The 18,397-nt window shown below is 43.7% G+C and overlaps 1 protein-coding gene and 1 long non-coding RNA gene across 9 annotated transcripts in view; one reads left to right on the forward strand and one right to left on the reverse strand.

The window, feature by feature from the left end:
- Positions 1 to 18,397, reverse strand: part of OSBPL5 (oxysterol binding protein like 5) — a 174,434-nt gene that overhangs the window by 131,179 nt on the left and 24,858 nt on the right. For 2 of the 8 annotated variants that reach the window (XM_021526750.2, XM_021526748.2), the window contains exon 1: positions 3,854 to 4,011. The exons of 1 other annotated variant lie outside the window; for it this stretch is intronic. In XM_021526750.2, the coding sequence (XP_021382425.2) occupies positions 3,854 to 3,949 (96 nt within the window). In that variant the 5' untranslated portion in view covers positions 3,950 to 4,011. Of the gene's footprint in view, positions 1 to 1,681; positions 1,963 to 3,853; positions 4,012 to 4,036; positions 4,175 to 4,341; positions 4,442 to 4,984; positions 5,215 to 7,059; positions 7,351 to 18,397 lie in introns of those variants that run through there. 5 more of the 8 variants (XM_021526751.3, XM_021526753.3, XM_021526764.3 and 2 more) reach the window with 5 other exon arrangements.
- Positions 5,200 to 9,472, forward strand: LOC116183755 (uncharacterized). Its single transcript, XR_004148447.2, has 2 exons — positions 5,200 to 5,382; positions 9,349 to 9,472. It is a non-coding gene; the product is annotated as an uncharacterized LOC116183755 (long non-coding RNA).

Genomic DNA, 18,397 nt, shown 5'->3' on the forward strand with positions numbered 1-18,397 from the left:
AGTCATCTTATAAAATGGAAATCTCATTTATTTGCATCCATGCCAGGAGCTTGCCAGAATAACCACTCTGACAGAGAATTAATTCCAGTGGCAATTTCACATTCACATTTCAGGGATTTTACAGATGAGCCAGCAACAGCTCCCTGAATAAACTGTGCAATGTTTGATAAAGTGTATAAAAGCCTTGGTCACCTCCTACTTCTACATAAAAGTTATTGTCTCCTGATGCTGAAGTCATATGAAAAAAGAGAAAGTGCAAAAATATAAAAAAAAATAACACAAAAGAAATTTAAATTGCTCTTTTCATTCTGCAAAGATGATTCACATTGATCAACAGTTATGCAAGGGAATAGAATTCCCTTCCTCTCCTCATTGGGACATGGCAATATATTGCTGTGAGGAGAGAATTCCCTGTTATTTTAACCTGAGAAAAGAGCAAATCAATTCAAAAATGCAGTGCTAGCATAGGCTTTGCACTCTTAACTGGCATCAAACAACACAGGTAACAAAAGCCGAGCTGCTTCTGCAGCACTGAAGGTGGGAAGGAACAATGACATTACAACAGCTGTCTGCAATAAAATGCGTTGGCATGAAAATTAAAGTGCTTTTCAGAGCAATCTCATGATTCTGCTGAGAGAAAACTGAAGGAGGACTATCAGGACACTGCTTTTGTGCCTGAAGTGCTGAGACGCAGAAGGACCAAGCTCACATTTAAGCTTTGCACTCAACACAGAACGAGACATTTCATCCCTCGATGCCTCTCTGCCACATCTGATAGATTAGCAGCAAGTCTGCTTTTATCCTGGTTTCTGCTGATCAATTCAGACAGCACACCCTTCAGGACTCTACTACAGTAGCATTCCAGTTTGGGAATACACACAAAATAGCTATTACATTATTCCTTGGGGGTACAATTTCACATTGATTGATTCACTGACAGATTAGAAAGGATGAAGCAGGCAAGCCCCATGTTCAGTTTCCCCCCTCCCCCCACAATGAGAGCTGCACACATCCCAGTTTATTAAAGATTTCTCTTTTGCCTTCAGCTGGTTAATTTTTCACTGATGCTATAATCATACGAATGGTAACTGGGTTGCCAAAACACTCAAATTCATACAGCCCTGCAGTCAATTCCCAGTAAGTTGAAGCTTGGCATGGAGTTTAACAAAACACATAGAAAAACTACTATCAAGAAAACTGCCAGCACAGTAAAGTTATTGATATTGGAACAGAGCACAGACCTCAGTGGCACACTACAAAAGGAAATCCCAGGTATACAGCTGGCTGTTTATTAAACAAAGACGAGAATTGAGTCTTTTCAATTCAGACTTTGATTTATATACACCTATAAATCCTTCAATGTCAAAGGAGCGTAAAGGAAAAAATGGCACAGTTTCAACTGTAGCTCTACAAACACTACAGAAAACTGAGACTAAAGAACAAGGGATATGCCCATGGTTTTTATGCAGCTTAAAAGAAATTAAAAACCACCACCACACAAGCAGCTGGACTATTTTAACCTTCTAACCCTAATCCCCCATTCACATCACTCTCCTCCTGTGACGGGCAGAAACCATTTACAGGTAACTCTTACTAGCCTGCTGTTAGCTGCTTCAATTTTGCAGAATATTCCGCTTTAGTCCCTTGATCTTTTTGTATTACACAGATGCATATACAGTACCTAGAGCCCGGTGCAAGCACAACACTCCCACGCCTTGAGCAGAGAAAGAGTATTCCAGTAATTAAGAAATGTGGAAACCTGGGCAGGTTGTACACTGCTCCTTAGTCCTCCACAGAGGCTCAGCAGCTACTTTATCAAAAGGGTGTTTTTCAGGGTGGTTGTCTCCTTCCTCCTTCATTGCATGACCAGAAAGAGCCACTGTGGTGGGGAGGAGCTGGGACAAAGGCAGAACCTGTGATTTAGACACGGCCCTGTACAATTAACTGCACCACAACCACACAGCTCCAAAATGAGGGCTGAGCAGCACCTGGGAGGAGTTTGCTCAGTCTCAAGACGCTTGATGCTCTAAAGCACAGCATAAACACCAGCAGTGACAGTCAGGAGCCTGTGTGAGGTGTGAGCAAGCCCAGACCCACACTGAGACATGCTGGCAGAGCAGGTCACTGTCATTCCTGCCCAAACCCGTGTGTATCTGGCATTTGGATTGTTTCCATTCCCTGAGCTGCTTCTTGTGTTTCCTTTACCTTAGTAACCACAGCAGGCATGCACAAACACCTACAACGTGCTGCCAGAGACATCTCATGTTGAGGAGTGGAGGCGTGAGGAGCAGCATTTCTGGCTGAGAAAACACTGTGCTGTTAATGCTTCAAAGGCAGGGAGGTCAGGAGAAAAAACACTAAATGCAGTTTTTCCCCCAAATAAAACAGAGGCTCAAACAGCACAAATCTGTGCAGTTGCAGAGGGAGGTCTGTGCTCCACAGCTCAGAAGGACAGGGCCCTGCTGACACACTTCAGCCCCAGATCCAGCACTAAAAGACCTTCAGCAGTGGCAATCTCACAATTGCCTCCAGCAGATAACAGCTCCCTTGGACATGAAGTGAGTCTAACCCAATTCAGATTAGCTTAACTGAAATTTTTATGATCTATGAACATAATAAGAATTAGTTGAGTCTCAGTTTTGCTCTGAGCATGGCACAGTGATTTCAAACACTGCACATTACAGATTATAGGAATGGCCTTTCCCTAAAGACATCCTGGATTCCAAACCACAGCTCTGTATCTGTATTTTTCTCTTGCTGTAGCCAAGAAAGCACCTTGAGAAATATCTAATCCAGTAATGGAAACTGAACCACCTGTACTCTACAAGCCTCCCTCCCACTCACCTGATGAATCAGTGTTGCAATAAAGCACATGAAAATTAAATTAAGCACCATGAAAAGATGAGAGCAGTAAATCCGCCTTTCAGTTACTTTCATGCATCACCATGATTAAATCATTCCTTAGGTTCACATTGTCCTCTTCAAACCAAAATAAGCGGTGGGCAGGACTATGGCCTGCATTTTCTCCCTTGAATCAGAGAACTGCTGTCTGAACCTCCATCAGTAGTGCCGCAAAGTAACCCCTGGGGCTGAATCTGGCTCCCTTGCTGCTCCCAGGTCCTTTTGGCCCAGCTCTGGCCTCTTTCTTGCCCAGTCAGGGTGGGGATACTCCCAGGGTCACTGCCATCCTAATGGGATCTACCCAGCTGAGAACGCCCATTCTCTGATTTGGGGAAGAGAACTTGCTACACACAAAGCCTGGCTTGAGGCTTCTGTCTTTCCCTCCCCACTCACACCTTTTTGGAAACTTGCTGCCAAGGAGAAAAGGCAGCATCTGGGGACACATCCAGTGCAATAGCTGTTCTCTGGTACAGACACTGCTGAATACTGTTGCTATCTCCTACATCAGTGCAAAGAGGGGGAAGGAATATTTTGACAACAAAGATACTGCTGCAGCAGGATGAAGTGAGGAGGTTGCTACACAGTTTAAAGAACTTTCCCCCTCACTTATGTTAAACAATTGTTTCACACTACAATGCTTTAGGTTTGCATAGCACTTAAGAAATATGGTTTCTGATCCAACTGATCCAGTCACATGTGCTTACGTGTTTATTTCTCTAGGAATGCTGCCTTGCCTCACTTAGTGCAAGCTAAAATCATTTCCAAACTCAGGTTTCCAAAATCTGTTTTTTAGATAGCAATGCCTATGATCTACACTATGGTATCTGTACAAGCACCTATCGGAAAGGTAATTACTATTGTCAATTAAATGTAGCCAATTAGTAACAGTGCAATCTCCTCACTAGTTCTTCACCGTGCTGGAAGAAGTACATTAAAAATGCATTCCACCTACCAGATATGCCCACATGTCTAAAGAAATCAGGTCTCCTTGACAGCACGCCATCCCACATGCCACACCGGCCGCTTGCTGGCCCCCCAGCCCTGCCATGCCGAGAAGTCGGGGGGCACGGGGATCCACCCTACAGTTCCCGTCGCCGAACCCCAAAAGGCACACGTAGAAAGGGCGACGCACAACCTGGGCACAAGGCACGGGCACAGGCAGCAGGTTACCCCCCCAGAGCTGCCAGCACTCAGCCCCTCGCTGGAAGCACGCCGCCCGCAAGCCGAATCTGAGGTACCACGTTATACTTAAAAATAGGCAGCCTGGCAGCGCGGGGGGCAGGAAGAACAGCTAGCATGGGAGGCGGGGGAATGGATTTATTGGAATAATTTAGGGCGGGGAGGGGGGACGGTATTTGCTTTTACAGGGAATTTTGGGGAGGACAGCTTCGGGGACTCGGGGGAGGATGTGGCTTTGGGGGGATGTCCGGTGCGCCTTACCTGGCCGGGGCGGCCGAGCCCCCGCGCGGTGCCGCGCTCAGCACGCCGCGCCCCGCCGCCGCCGCCGCATCGCCGGGACACGCGTGGGACGGGAGCGGGACACGCGTGGGCCCCGCCGAGCCGCTGCCCCCGCCGCACGGAGAGCGCGCAGCGCCGGGCCGCGGCCGGACAGCTGCTCGGGGGAGGCGGCGGCAGGAAATACCAAAAGACTGATCCAACCACGCTAGGGAGAGAGGGAGGGAAGAGGGGGGGGGGACGGAGAAGAAAAATAGAGGAAGAAAAAATAAAAACGGAGGAGAGGGGAGAAAAGAAAAAACGGGGGGGGAAGGAAACGTGCAAAATCCGGGCGGGATTGGCGCGGAGCGGGCGCGGTGCTCGGCTCCCTGCGGGAGCGCCCCCGGGGAGCGCCTCGGCCTCTCCCGGCCGGAGCTCGGCTCCCTTCGGTTTGTTATTCCCCCCCACACTCCCCGCAGTTTGTGTCTTTCTTCTCGACACAGGGAGAGCCTGAAGCCAAGGCAGAGTAAATAAAGCAAAACCACACCAACCCCTTAAACAAGAATCAGGCGGACCCCCCGGCCAGCAAGCAGCAAGCCATCCCTGGGGTTCACTGACGCCACGCGCAAGAGAATGGAGAAAAGCCAACCTGGAGGAATCAGCGCGCTGAAGCCGTGCAGCTGCAGGAGCACTTTGTCTCAGCATCCAGCCACACGCCTCCGCCGACGCCGTGCCTCAAAGGCGCCCGTGCAATATGCAGCCCTGACACGCAGCTGGGCACGCTCCCAGCTTCGCCTGTGCATCCAGAGCGAAAAATCAATCCCATGGCAAGCACGGACCCCTAAGCTCCTCCAGACGAGGAGGACAGTCCAATCATCGCATCCCTGGCCTCAGCCTGCCTGCCCTTCGGGGGAGGCATGACTTTACAGGCAGCAGAATATCTGGTAAAGCATCGCGGCAGAGAATGACCCAGCCGCACGCATTTAATTGATGCTTCCTCTCTCCTCCACTCTGCGGGTCCCAGGGTTCAGCACTGGACCAAGAACAGTAAGCCAAACAGCACTTCACACCTCCTTCATCTCCATGGGAAGAGGGGTAGCAAAGTTAAAAGGCACCCAAACTTTCTGAAACCAAAAATCACATGAGGGGATAATGTGACCAACACGAGTCTGACTTGCATCACTAAAGTCTGAATCACCCATGTACAGCCGAAGCTTTGGTGCAAAATACAGCATGAAGCTCAGACTCATGCTTCTGAAACCAGAAGCATTAAATCATGGGCCTGAAATGCTTTACTACCCCACCCTTCACAGAAAAATCCAGATCCTTTTTCTCTTTAGTGTGTGCAGGGGCTGAACCAAAACAAAGATCACTAGCTCTGATGTTCCTTGTACTACACAGGAAGCCAGCTTCCAGCACTAAAAAGCAGCAACTTTACTTGAAAAGGTCTCCCAGATCTTAATGAAAAATCCTGAATTCATCCCAAGATGCAAGCTCAACTTGGAACAGGGCACAATCTCTCTCTTACTGCCTCTAGCCCATACTAGGCTTCACTCTGCATCACTGATATCCACGTACCTAATGCCAGTAGAGGTAGCTGATTTTCTCCTAGTGAGCTCGATGGGACATAGAGAGAAAATACTATACCTAGCTAGTAGAGCATGGTGCTGGAGGGAGAAATCACCATCCATTTTTGCTCTTTCCTGGAAAGAAACACTATAAACACAGCATAAACCATGAACAGCCCACACAGACTAAGCTGTCCATACTATTCAGGAGTCACCACAGCCCTTCTCTACCCATTAAATAAGCCCCTGAATCACTTGCATAGGGCAGGTGATTCTAAGTTCACCTGTATCTGTTGTGATTTATGCCATCATCTGCAAGGTGTGGAGAGTTGTCATGATTCCAGCTGCCTTCAAGTTGGTCGGGATTTTCACTTAATCCTCACCAAAATTTTACCCTGAGGGCAAGCCTGTACTGTGCAATGGGGCAGGGCACTGCATGGAGATGCCAAGGCCTCTCATCACCCTGGCTCAGGGCACTGCCAAGTTGCAACATCCTCTTAGAGCATGAAGCAGCTCACCCTGCCTCATGCTGCCTTCTCACTCTCTGTCACCTCCTGTCCTTTCTGGGGTCCTTTCTGTGTCCTCCGCTCCCTTCATCCTTCTGCTTTTAGAGCTGGAACACTCAAATGCAGCCAGGTAGTTTGCCAGCACCTTGTCTGGTGCAAATGGCTTTTTAACTAAAGCACAGTCTTGACATTGGTCCAGCAGTCTGTATCCAGACTGGCTTTGTCCCACCATGGCTTCTCAGCTACTTTGGTACAGACATCTACAGTTTTTAGCACCCTACATGAATCTCAGTGGGCCTTAAGAGTTCACTTCCCAGGGATTTCTGTTTTGAACATTTTAAAAAACCCTTCTAAAAGTGTTTTGGCTAAAGATTTTTTATGAAATTATTTTCTTATCAGGCAATCATTCTATGATTACTAGGGTTTAATCTGTTCACTGCCACATTGCTACACAACATTAATTTGATAAAAACCTGAGCATCTAAAATTATTTCTGTCAAAACAGAGACCCTGATAAAAAATAATACTTTAGGTTTTCCTATGTGCTCTAGGACAGTTCATGAGGCATTAGTGATACACAGAACAGAATACTTGGCTGTTAAATTGTCAAAATCTTGTCCCTAAACTGGAGAAAATGAGAGAAAATTTACCTCAGACTGATGTTTGCATCGTGCAGCCATGGCATTTCTAATGGTCCAGGGAGCCCTGAACTTGAATTTGCTGTGTCTTCAGACCTTGCACCAGATGGGTCCTCAGACTCTGGGTTAGAGCAATCCATCACTTCCCTGTCTGTCAAAGCTGGGACTTAGATCTGTTCTCCTCCTTAATAAGTCACCCACAGGAATATGGGGAGTAAGCAAAGCAAACACTAATATTTTTGAAGACCATTTCCACAGCCCTCTAGTGTCTATTCTGTTAACAGCCATTCAGAAAACACATCTGCTGGTTATGTGCTGTCTGCAGTCCATGCAAATACCCTAAGTGGGTAGATGTGGATTACAGAGCTCATAACCCAGCCATGCATTTGGGGTGGGCTTTGCTGTGTCCTAATGCCACCTGAGCTCCCTAGCTTAAAGCTAATTCATCAGTGTCCCCCAGATGTCACATATCCCTTTGACAGAAGCTCTTTGATGGATGTACTTTGCAGTTGGGGCTGAGGACCCTTCTGGTTTCAGCTCTCCTTTGCAAGAAATCAGCATTCCTTTCAGGGGGTCTGCAGCTGTGGTATTTCCTTTGGGCATTTGCCAGTGGTTGCAACACTAAACTTTCCTACCACAAACAAAATTCTGTCCTAAAAGGGCTTATAAACTGGTGTGAACTCTATCATAAACAGGGTAACAAAAGCAGCAAAACACAATAAGCTTTAATTCTAGTGCTGGGAGAGTCTAGTCAGGCTGTTTCAGCTGTTGTTACTCCAGTCCTTACAATCAGGTAATGCAACTCAAAGACCTTAACAGTCAGAACACTGAAAAGCAGTATCTCCTGTCTTTTTATGGCAACCCTTGGAGATGTTACACAACACAGTATCAGTATTGTCTAGAAATTGTGGTAAATGGTAATTGTCTAGAAATTGTGGTAAATTGTCTAGAAATGTAGTAAAGGCAGGTGAGCGGCAGCAACAGACAGATCACTCAGTTCTCTAAGGTCAGCAGCACGTTGCAGTGCTTTGCCCTGCATCTTCCTTTTCATGTCCTCCACCTTTCACAACTGCTGAACGAGCTCCTCTTCCCCCACCTATGTGAACTGTAAATGCATACTCATTTTGCAGAGTGCAGCAGACTTACATTTTATGCTTTCCTACATCTCACAACATAGTTACAATAGTTCTACAAGCTCCTGTTCATGACTAGATAGTTAAATGCCATAAAAGCCATAAGATATATTTATGGGTCTCTATTAAAATGAAAATGTAGAGGGTCATATTTCTATCATTATAATTACTACAACGGCTCTAGAGCCATAACCACATTAATCAGACATCATAGGAATGGTTGTTAGCATTGTAAGATACTTGCCCTTAAGCTCATGGCACATAGTGAGACAAGAAGCAGGAAGCTTAAAACAAATGAGTGAAAAAAATGTTATTAAACATGGGTCTTTATCATTAGTCATAAGCTTCAACACAGCTGTATACAATTAATTATAAGAAAAAAGATCACTCTTACCCACAAGTGTTTTCCAGTGCATTGTTCCTTAGCAAAAATATGCAATGCCATAGCTGGATAGAGCAGGAGTTTCTTGTAAACAAATAGTAGTCTGCCTGTTTAGAACTCTGGAAAAAACATGTTTGTTCATTTTACATTTTGAAAAACAGAGCTGCTGCTAAACCAGGATCCTAATTGCTAGTTTGCTGGAACAGGTCTCTGGAGAAATTAGTTAGAAAAACCACAACCATCTCTCCAGGAGCCACTGGAGACTGGAGTCCTCTTGTGGCAAAAGGTAGAAGAAAATTTCCAGTGACTGATTACTGCTGAAAGCTGGGACCCAGTAAGAGGTACAGAGAGTATCTACTTTGTAAAGAGCTTCATGTCACATTGCAGAGCATAAAAGCAGCAGCATGAAGGCTTCACAGCTGGCAGTGGGCAAGCATCAAAAGGAGCAGGATGCCACACTGTTTTGATACTGCAGACTCTGCTTCTGTTTGCTGTGGTAGCTCCTTTCTGTTAGTGTGTTCCCTGCTGAGATGATGTTTCTGACTGGGGTTTTTTTGTTTGGGTTTTTTTTTCTGTCTCTGTTAGCAGAGGTAGTTTTTCCTGAGTTATTTGCTAGCAAGAATTTTTCTCCTGGCTAATATATTCACTGTACAGTATCAAAGGTCAGCTCCCATCCTTCTTGTCAGTCTGGCTGAGCTGAGCAGATAACACAATTCTAAGACCTTGTTTAGATCTTGCTGCTTGATATTCCATCTCCTTTTCTGCTCTGTTGTTTCCTATCTGCAGTAGACCCTATGGACTGCCTTGAGCTCATCTTAGAAGACATTTCTATGAATGATGGATGTTGGCGATGTTGGCCCTGCCTGGAACAGCACTTTAAAAGATGGAGTAAATAAATAACCTGAAAGTCTTTCTTTACTCACACTGTGTGGTCAGAAAGCTTCCACATGTCCATGCTCGGGCTTGGGTTACAGCAAAGAGGTTATCTGGCTAGCAATTTCACCCTGTGGGCCAAACCTCCAAAGCACTCACAAGCATCTCACAGCTTTGGTGGTCCGGCAAACAAGATTTTGAGCTTTCAGGAAAAAGTCTCCAGCAAGATCTTGTAGCACAGGCTTCATAGGCAGCTTTAAAAACCTGACAGTAAAAAGACAAAAGATTCCAAATGCTTCTACCTGGTTTATTTTCTCTGTCCATCAGATGCTTGGATGGTGCCCTGCTTTCTATAACCTTAACTTCCAGGGTGCTTTTCAGGACTCTAAATACAATGCCATTGCAACTACTTCACTCCAGAGAAATTGTTTGTGATCTTGTGTATCTTATATTAAACAAGACTTCTAGGGCAGACCTTACTTTCCCTACCCTGCACCCTCACCAATGTAAACTTCTATCTCAAGGGGACTCATTCAGGAACCCCAAACTAAGGTCTGTGTTAGGAAGTAAAGCTGTTCCACATATGTGGGTCTTGCTACAGCTGGAGTTAAATGATGTTTAGTTGTGACTACCCAAGTTCCTGATTTCTTATTGTTCAACTGAAGCCAGTTCACATCAAGCACCATGGAGATATTTTATGTTCCTCCAAATGTCTAAGCCAGCAAATTAAGCTGAATGGCTTTGGTGTGAAAAAGAGATCAAAGAGTTTGGCTGCTGTTTATTTGCTCCCAGAGGCCTGGCCAGTAGCTAACTGCAAGTATCATCTCAGAGAACAGCCCAACATGCTGAGCTGATCTGGTGAGCAAAGTTCCTTCTGCAGCTGTCTGGAAAGCAGCCGAGATATCCAGGATCTGACAAATTGTCCAGTGAAATCTGGGCTAGATTTCAAAACCCTTGATAAGACATGACACAAAACCAATTTGGTATTCAAAAACATTCCAATAGCCCTTGTTGTTGGTCAGGTTTCAAGCTAATTACAGAGCAAGATAGCTGTTACAAAGTCTCAAAGGACAAAACAAAAGCATTCCTATATATGTAAACATATCCATAAGTAGAATCATAGCATGGTTTGGGTTGGGAGGGATCTTTAAATGTCAGCCAGTCCAACCTCCCTGCAATGAGCTGGGACATCCTCAGCTACATCAGGTTGATGGAGTCCCATCCAATCTGACCATATAAATATGTGTGCAAATGAAGTTCTAGCATAGCTGCAATGTGAGTCCATCCCCTGGGCAATAGTCTTCTCTGCAGCATGCTGCAGCATGGGTCATTCTTCCATGGGGTTTCTTCACTATGGAGAGGCTGCTCCAGGTGGGCTCCTCTCTCTGTGAGCCTTCCACAGGGTCACAGCCCCCTTTCAGGCATCCACCTGCTCTGGTGTGCAGTGGGATCTCTACATCCCTGTGGATCTCCATGGCCTGCAGGGGCACAGCTGCCTCACCATGGGCTGCAGCACAGGCTGCAGGGGAATCTGAGCTCCAGCACCTGAACACCTCCTCCCCCTCCTTCTGCACTGACCCTGGTGCCTGCAGGGCTGTTCCTCTCCATGTTCTCATTCCACTCTGGCCACAATTACAACTGTGCAATCACTTTTTTTTTCCCTAAAAAAGTGATTTTTTTCTGAAATATTCTATCACAGAGGCATTACCACCACTTGCAGTTGGCCCAGACTTGGCCAGTGACATTTCCATCTGTGAATTGCCAGGGACTGCCTCTGCTGGACAGGGAGGAAACTGCCAACAACTTCTCCCAGCAGCCACCTCTGTATCTCCCATGTACAAAAAGCTTGGCCATGCAAACTCAGTCCAACACATGTGTTTCTATAAAAGACTCTCCTATCAGGCTCATAAACATAGACATACAGATCTTCATATGGACCAGTACCAGTCTCTCCACACATAGTTATGTATTGACTGATCAATGCTCTGTCCATAGATAGATCTGGATCTAGACAGACAGAAGTCACAGCTTAATTCCTATTTGTTTACTACTTCATTCTCTCCAGAGAGAGGCATTTTGAATTACCGATGATTGAATCTAGCTCCTGACACTCGATGTATACTATTGATCTGGAGGTCAGGCCACAGAGTCACAAATCAGCTCTATTAGTAGCTTTGTAATAACACTGTATCATATTCCCGAGCTTGCCTCTGCTTCCCAGGATGTGTTTGTTCTCATTCTTGACCCTTTTTATTTTTCCTGACTCTTGACTCACTCTTGTAGCCAGCTCATCACTAATAAATTATGGAACTTCTCACAGCTTCTTTCCTGCTCATCTCCAAAATTCATCTTCTGGGCTCCATTTGTGATCAAACAAAAACTCTCCTTGGCTGTTACAATTCATTTTAAGGACTCTGTTATTGCTGATGCCTCCAGTGAACTCCCACAGGGGCTTAAAGGAGATCAGGAAGAAAAAGTACAATAATATTTTTTGCTGCTTCTGAAGGGCATCTGGCTTGTCTGCACAGAGGGATGCCAGTATTTTTGTCATCCTTTTGCTTCAAACAGGGAGACCTGTCCAGTGTTACAGTCACAAGTTACAATTATAGAAATAAACCACAAAATACTGGAGCCAGGATGAAAAATGTTTCCTGAGAACAGATATAACACTATAGAGACAGTGCTCTGACTTACAGCCCAAAAGAATGGGACACATTAAGGTTTGTTCCAGAGCAAATTGTCTGCCCCTTTTATGTCACAAACCTGGTTTCATCCCAGAGTCACTTAGATCTGTGCTGTTGCAGTCCCAACACAAAGGCACTCTTACAGAGGATGGCTTGATTTAGCTACTCCTGGAGTCCTGAAATAGTGGGATAATACCTTGGCAACTATGACGTCCACATGGGTGACCTGATGGTGGCCACAGAGAACTGTAAGTAGTTGCTCCATCATTTTGCAAATTAAATTTTGTGTGTACTAGCTGTTTTCAGCCCTGATGAACTTTACTGTTCCCCAGTCAGTGACTGTGTCTCCTGATCCCTTCATACATTGAAAGCAGGTTTGCTGTAGTGTGTCTTTCTCATGCTGCTGCTACGTTAGCAAGCAGGAGCACATCTGTAAGGCAAAGAAATTGGTAGTGAGGATGCAACATGCACACTATTTGCATTTCAGAGAACTGGCTTTGGAGTAGCTTTAGTCTGGTTCCATCAAGTCAGCATCCATCAACAACTGCAGCAAATTAGGAATGCTCCTAGAGTGCATCTTCCCATGCTGATTCACTGAAAGGGATTCCAGGTGCATGTACTCTGAGGCTGCTCTGGCTATGAATCAAAGAGCACTAAATAAAAATGATCTGGATATTTGCCTCAAAACCACATTGCTGATCTGTCTGAAAAAGAAAGAGGGTGACATCTGAGAAACAAAGAGGCTGCTGACTGAAAAAAACAAAGGAGATACTGATAGCAAAAAAATATCCTGAATGCAAAGACACAGATTTTAGGATAACATGTCATCTTATCTACTGGTAATAGCTCCTTAGGTTTGCACAAGCCTTGGAGCATGTTGCTCAGCCCTTCTGTGTTATGCTCCCTCAATTATACGTGACTGTGAAGGTCAGGATATTTGTCCCTGTTGACACCAAGGGAAAACAGTTGTGTGGAGCAGCTAATCCATGTGGGACATTGCTGGAAGCAGATCCCACAGCTGAAACACCATAGCCCCACATTCCACCAGGCCTCCACTGGGTAGAAGCCTTGCCATGAGACCAAAGGTTGCTTTTTTCAATCACCTATTGTCACATGGTGGTTTCGTGCCACTGTTTTGAAGATGAAGTATGTTAAATGTAGCAGCCTTTCACTTTGAACTCTAATGGTAAAGATACAGGCATTAAAAGTAAGGCCAACTTGTAAGAGCAGATGTCCTTTAAAAGGCAATCAATGAAAAACATACCATAGGTTTGAACAACAAATGCTACCTGTGGTTACATTGACCAAGAAATTGCAAAAAAAAAAAAATACACAAATATATGAAATGTGTTCGTTGAAAGTGTTATTATTTATGTTTGTACAATTAAAGGAGAAATGTTCATCAAGTATATAGGAATGAAACCAGAGTTAAGATCATCAATGATCTCTTGCTACCCAGAACAGGAGACTCTGACATGCAATTAATCCTTGTCTTGTTTCCCAATGGCTAGAAAGAAGAGAGAAGAATAATGGGTAGAATAAAATATTCTCTTTAGCTGATCTCTGAGTGAAACAAATAATTACATTTGAATATGATGAGCTAATTTGATAGTGCTTTTCAAAAGTACCTCAAGTAACCCTTGGGAAAAGAGGTTTTTTAAGCAGAACAAAATCCAAATGAACCTTCACAGCTGTGGCGTCATATTAAAACCTTCAAATGTATCCTATTTTCATCAGAGCTGTGCCAAGCATCTCAGCCAGCTTGTGCTTCTGCAGAAAAACTTCATGTTCCTCACAGCTCTGTCAAAGTGTCCAGTGAAAGCAGATGAAACTCAGCTGAGTTCTGGATGCTCACAGGATGCCTGTATCAGCAGTGACAGTGATGCAAAGCTCTGCTGGTTAAAGCCACAGGGAAGTCCAGCATATAGATTGGTTTTGGAAAATTCCACTTGCCACTGACAGGAGATTCTTCTTATCAGGCAGCAAAACCATAATGGAGTAGATCTGTAAAGGAGCAATATCATTTGGTGTCAGCTGGGGGTCTGGACATCATCACATATTCTTTTTCTTTCCCCAGGAAGATTGTTATGGGTCATTGGATTATGTTGAAAAGGCAGGTAATTTTTAGGGATATTTGAGCAAAATTGTTCCCTCTTCTCTGAAATACATGTCTTGGAAAGCTGCTTATACATGTACACACAGTTTCTCCCTGAACAGATGTTACTTTTCACAAAATTACAAGGCTGTCATCTGTGGTGAATACTAAGTAGTTTCAAGAAGTCTGTTCTCTGAGCTGGTACAGAACATAGAACTCAAAGGAAGGAAGGAAGGATCTGGTGAAGAAAATATCTTCTCCAGACCAGGTCCTGGTTCTGGCCTCAGATTATGAATTTCTCTTTGCAAGCTTTCATGCCTTCAGTTCTTCATGTGCAGAATGAAATATTTCTCACAGACTTTGATTATATACATTTTATATTCTTGATGTCTTAACTACCATGTCTAGAACTGAAGTTACTCCTATTCTGATATAAACAACAATATTTTATTTCAGTTCAGTATTTCACTTCAGCACTTGTACAGAAAAATAGTCACTGACTCCTTTTCTATTGCTTTCCTCTGAGTCCATTAGATTTTCCCTCCCTTTAAAAGTCACAAGAAGTTTCTAAAAGCACCAGTTTTCAGAATGGAAGAAATCTTCAAATCTAAAAAGACCTACAAAGAAGAAAAGTTATGTTTATATAATAAACAAATCAGTCAGAGATGGTATTCTCTGTTTAGGCTTTTGCAGAAGTAAAACCAAGTAAGAAATGTCCTTATATGTCTTTTTTATAAGAGTAGTAAGACATACCTTAAATAATATAACCCAAAAAGCATAAGGCAAAAAATTTCTCTTTCCCTCTCCTCTCTACTTTTTTTTTTTTTTCAGCAGAAAGAATAGTTTTCTTGGTAGAGGGAAGCTGGGGATGGAAAGGTAGGAAAGGATTACCTGGGGAAATGGCAGACTCTCAATTCTTAGTCAAAGCACAGATAAATGTCATCAGCTCCAGAAAACACAAAGGATTCAATGTCTGGCAGCTGCTTGGCGTGTTCTCACCTCACTTGTAAAAGCAAATTCTTATCTGTTAGAATGGGAAAGGATCTTCCTAAACACAACGTGAATATTAATAGATACCTGTGAGCTTGTCTGTGCAGTTGTTTTTTCCTGGTTATACTGTTCTAATGAGATGATTCATGTGAGACCAGGGTGGACACTCTGATTTTAGGTGAAGACTGGATGGTGTCAGAATAGCTTAAAGCATATGCAGTAATTTACAATAAAAAAGACAGGCCTTGATTTTTAGACACAAAGTGTCCTCCTGGGAACTACTGCCGATTTAATTAAAGAGGTTCAAAGTCTCTCTCTTTCCCTTTCTATTGTAACTATCCCATGTTGACCCACCAAGTTTGAGGAGAGACTGAACTGATCTCTGCTGGATGACATTCCCTTCACTTGAAAAGATGCCAGCTCAGATGAAAAGTATTGTGACTGTAATGAGTAAACATTAACTATTTCATGTCTCTACAAAGCACACAGGGAAATCAAAGGACCAGAGGGCCCGAAGAAACACTTCCCAGAATACAAAATGAACTCGGCTGCTGCTATGCATAAAATGAATGTATTTAAGCCTACCTACAGTTAAACTGCAAAGAAGTCAGAGGAAGGGCACCAAATGAAGTAATTTTAATGAAAATATTAAGGTTGGGCTCAGCTTTGAAATGCTAGATAAATAATACTTTCATTAACAGGTTTTTCTCTTGTCCCCAGAGAGACATCCTTCTTAGGATCTGGAAACAGGATGCTTCCAGAGCTATAGCACTAACCTGATGGATGGGCAAGGGCTTGTTGGGATGTTTTTAATGAGCTACAATGGCTTTCTTCAGGGACTTTGAGACATCAAGATGCTGAGAACAGTTTGTCACAAAGTATGACAAGGGAAATGAATGCTAAAGGAGACATCTAATCTGCTGAATTGCACTGCACAGAAATTATGCCTTGACAAACTCACTGTCTGTTGATGAAAAAGAGGTTTTAAAATGACAGAAGTAGGTAGTATTGACCACTGTGGATGAATTATATTCTGTGGTTTTGGAGGAGTTCTAGGAGAAGCCTTCTCTGAGAGGTTCAGAAGATAATTACTGCCTGCTTTTTGAGCATACAGTGATGTAAGAAGCCAAGCTGGAAATAACCTCTGCAAAAGGGAATGCATATCAAACATGTATCCTCAGCTAGGTCTGAATATAGCCATCTTCCATCTCCAGCTTTCCAGAAACACCACCCAACACGATCTCCAATGCAGACAGAGTGCCTTGCACACATAAATCCTCAAAAATTGAGCAAATCCAGCCCATTGTGCTGTAAACATTTTCCATGCAACTGCCAGGGAAGTACACATGCTCAGCAACAACCCAAATTAACTCTGATCACAGCATCTCGTGCTTAATTGCTGCCATCAAGGCAGGGCTGATAATTTTCTTAGAGTTAAAATGTAAGAGTCTAGCTCCCATGACACATGCCAGACCAGTAGAAAATCAACAAATTTCCTTACAGCATCTGTGAAAATCTGCAAACTCAGCATGGAAAAGGCCTATTGAGTCAGCTTAGTGTGTCTTGGTCCCACATTGTTCCTAGTCCTTGTTATGTATTCCTCAGCACCCCCAGAAAGCATGGCCACAGCTATCCATTTGCAGCATGAGGCTGCAACAGCTCGGGGCTCCAGATATGAGCTGGGGCACAGAAAAGATGAAAAGAGAATCATTATTGATGAGCACAACCAAATTAAGCTGAACAGATGCACTGTTTTGGGATTAGTTGTTTGAAACATTTCTTTTAAATTAGACAGGACAAGGTTTGAGCCTTTAAAATAAACTGAAATGAGCAGAATTTCTATCAGATAATGACCAGCTTTTCATGTAAGATGCACTGGCAAACCCAGTTATAGTGCAGTGAAGTTCTCCCTCTGGTCAGGTCCTGAAAGACATTTCCTCCAAGAGCATTCGGAATCAAATGTGCATTTAACTTTTCTTTCCATTTCACACTCCATTTCTAGTGATTAATGCTTGTGTTCTAGATGGATGAAAGCTGAAACAGATGTTATCCACTCACAATGCCATCCTGATAACCCTGAGCTAAAGGCTGAAATCCTTAGCAGATTAGAAGCTGAAATAAAAAATGAATCAGTAAAGTGGGGAGTACGGCTGAACAAATTCCTATAGGTTTTATTTCTGTGGATAACAATGCACAGAGGCTATGCAATGTCTGTGCTGATCTGCCAGAGGAAAGATTAAATGGCAAAATTCCAGCACTGAAACCTGCAAGTCTCCTCTGCTCTACTCTCTCAGTGTGACACCAAACTTTTTAGCAGAATGTCACTGTGTACACTCTATTATGTTGTTAAAAATGTGGGGGTTTCAGCTCATTTTCCTCTTATTGAAACAAAATAAGTTTTTCTTATACATTCCTATGAGCTTATGGTATTTCTGCCATTAAAAGTACTTGCAGCCACTTTGTAGTTCATCTGGTGTAGTTCATCTGGTCAGGGAAATATGTATTCTCCCTCCTTTGTTCTTTCACCTCCAAGAGCTACAATATGTCAAAGAGCTGTGCTGTATTAATCTATAGACAAACTAATTCAGCTGAGAACATGCTATTGGAAACTAGGGGAAGGAGGAGATCTGCAATATCAGTACTCTGAAGAGCAGAGAACTGGCTAGAAATCTACCAGCTATAGAGCTCAACATCACCTAACCCACCCTTTCCCCCCGCCCCTTTTTTTTTTTTCCTTCTTTCTTTTTTTAAGACCCTCCAATTACTTTTTTTAAGCCCACGAATGGGAACATGGATGCAATAATCCAGTCCATTACCCTGGACTGGATAATGGACTTACTTCAGACAGTAGCAGATGTTTCTGGGGAAGGAACCAACAACCAGCAGTAGACTGCTGTAGGGTAATCTTACCCCCCACATCAGATCAAATCACAGCCCAGTCTGCAGTAGTTAAGAGACTGGCTAAAAGCAGAGCATTCAATATCCTTTTTGAGAGGGTTTTCTACTCTGGCCACATCAATGATGAATTTCTTTCAAATATTCATCTTGGAGGCGAGTTGCGTTCATAAATCTGCTTTATAGATCAGATCAAGTCTCCTAAAATGCTTAACACTGGAGAAAAGACTTAAAACAGTAACTCAAACTACATTTTCCAAATGGAGAGGAGACCCAGCTTGCTGTGTGTAACTTGTTC

This window comes from Lonchura striata, chromosome 6, assembly GCF_046129695.1.
Source record: "Lonchura striata isolate bLonStr1 chromosome 6, bLonStr1.mat, whole genome shotgun sequence".
Lineage (NCBI taxonomy): Eukaryota > Metazoa > Chordata > Aves > Passeriformes > Estrildidae > Lonchura > Lonchura striata.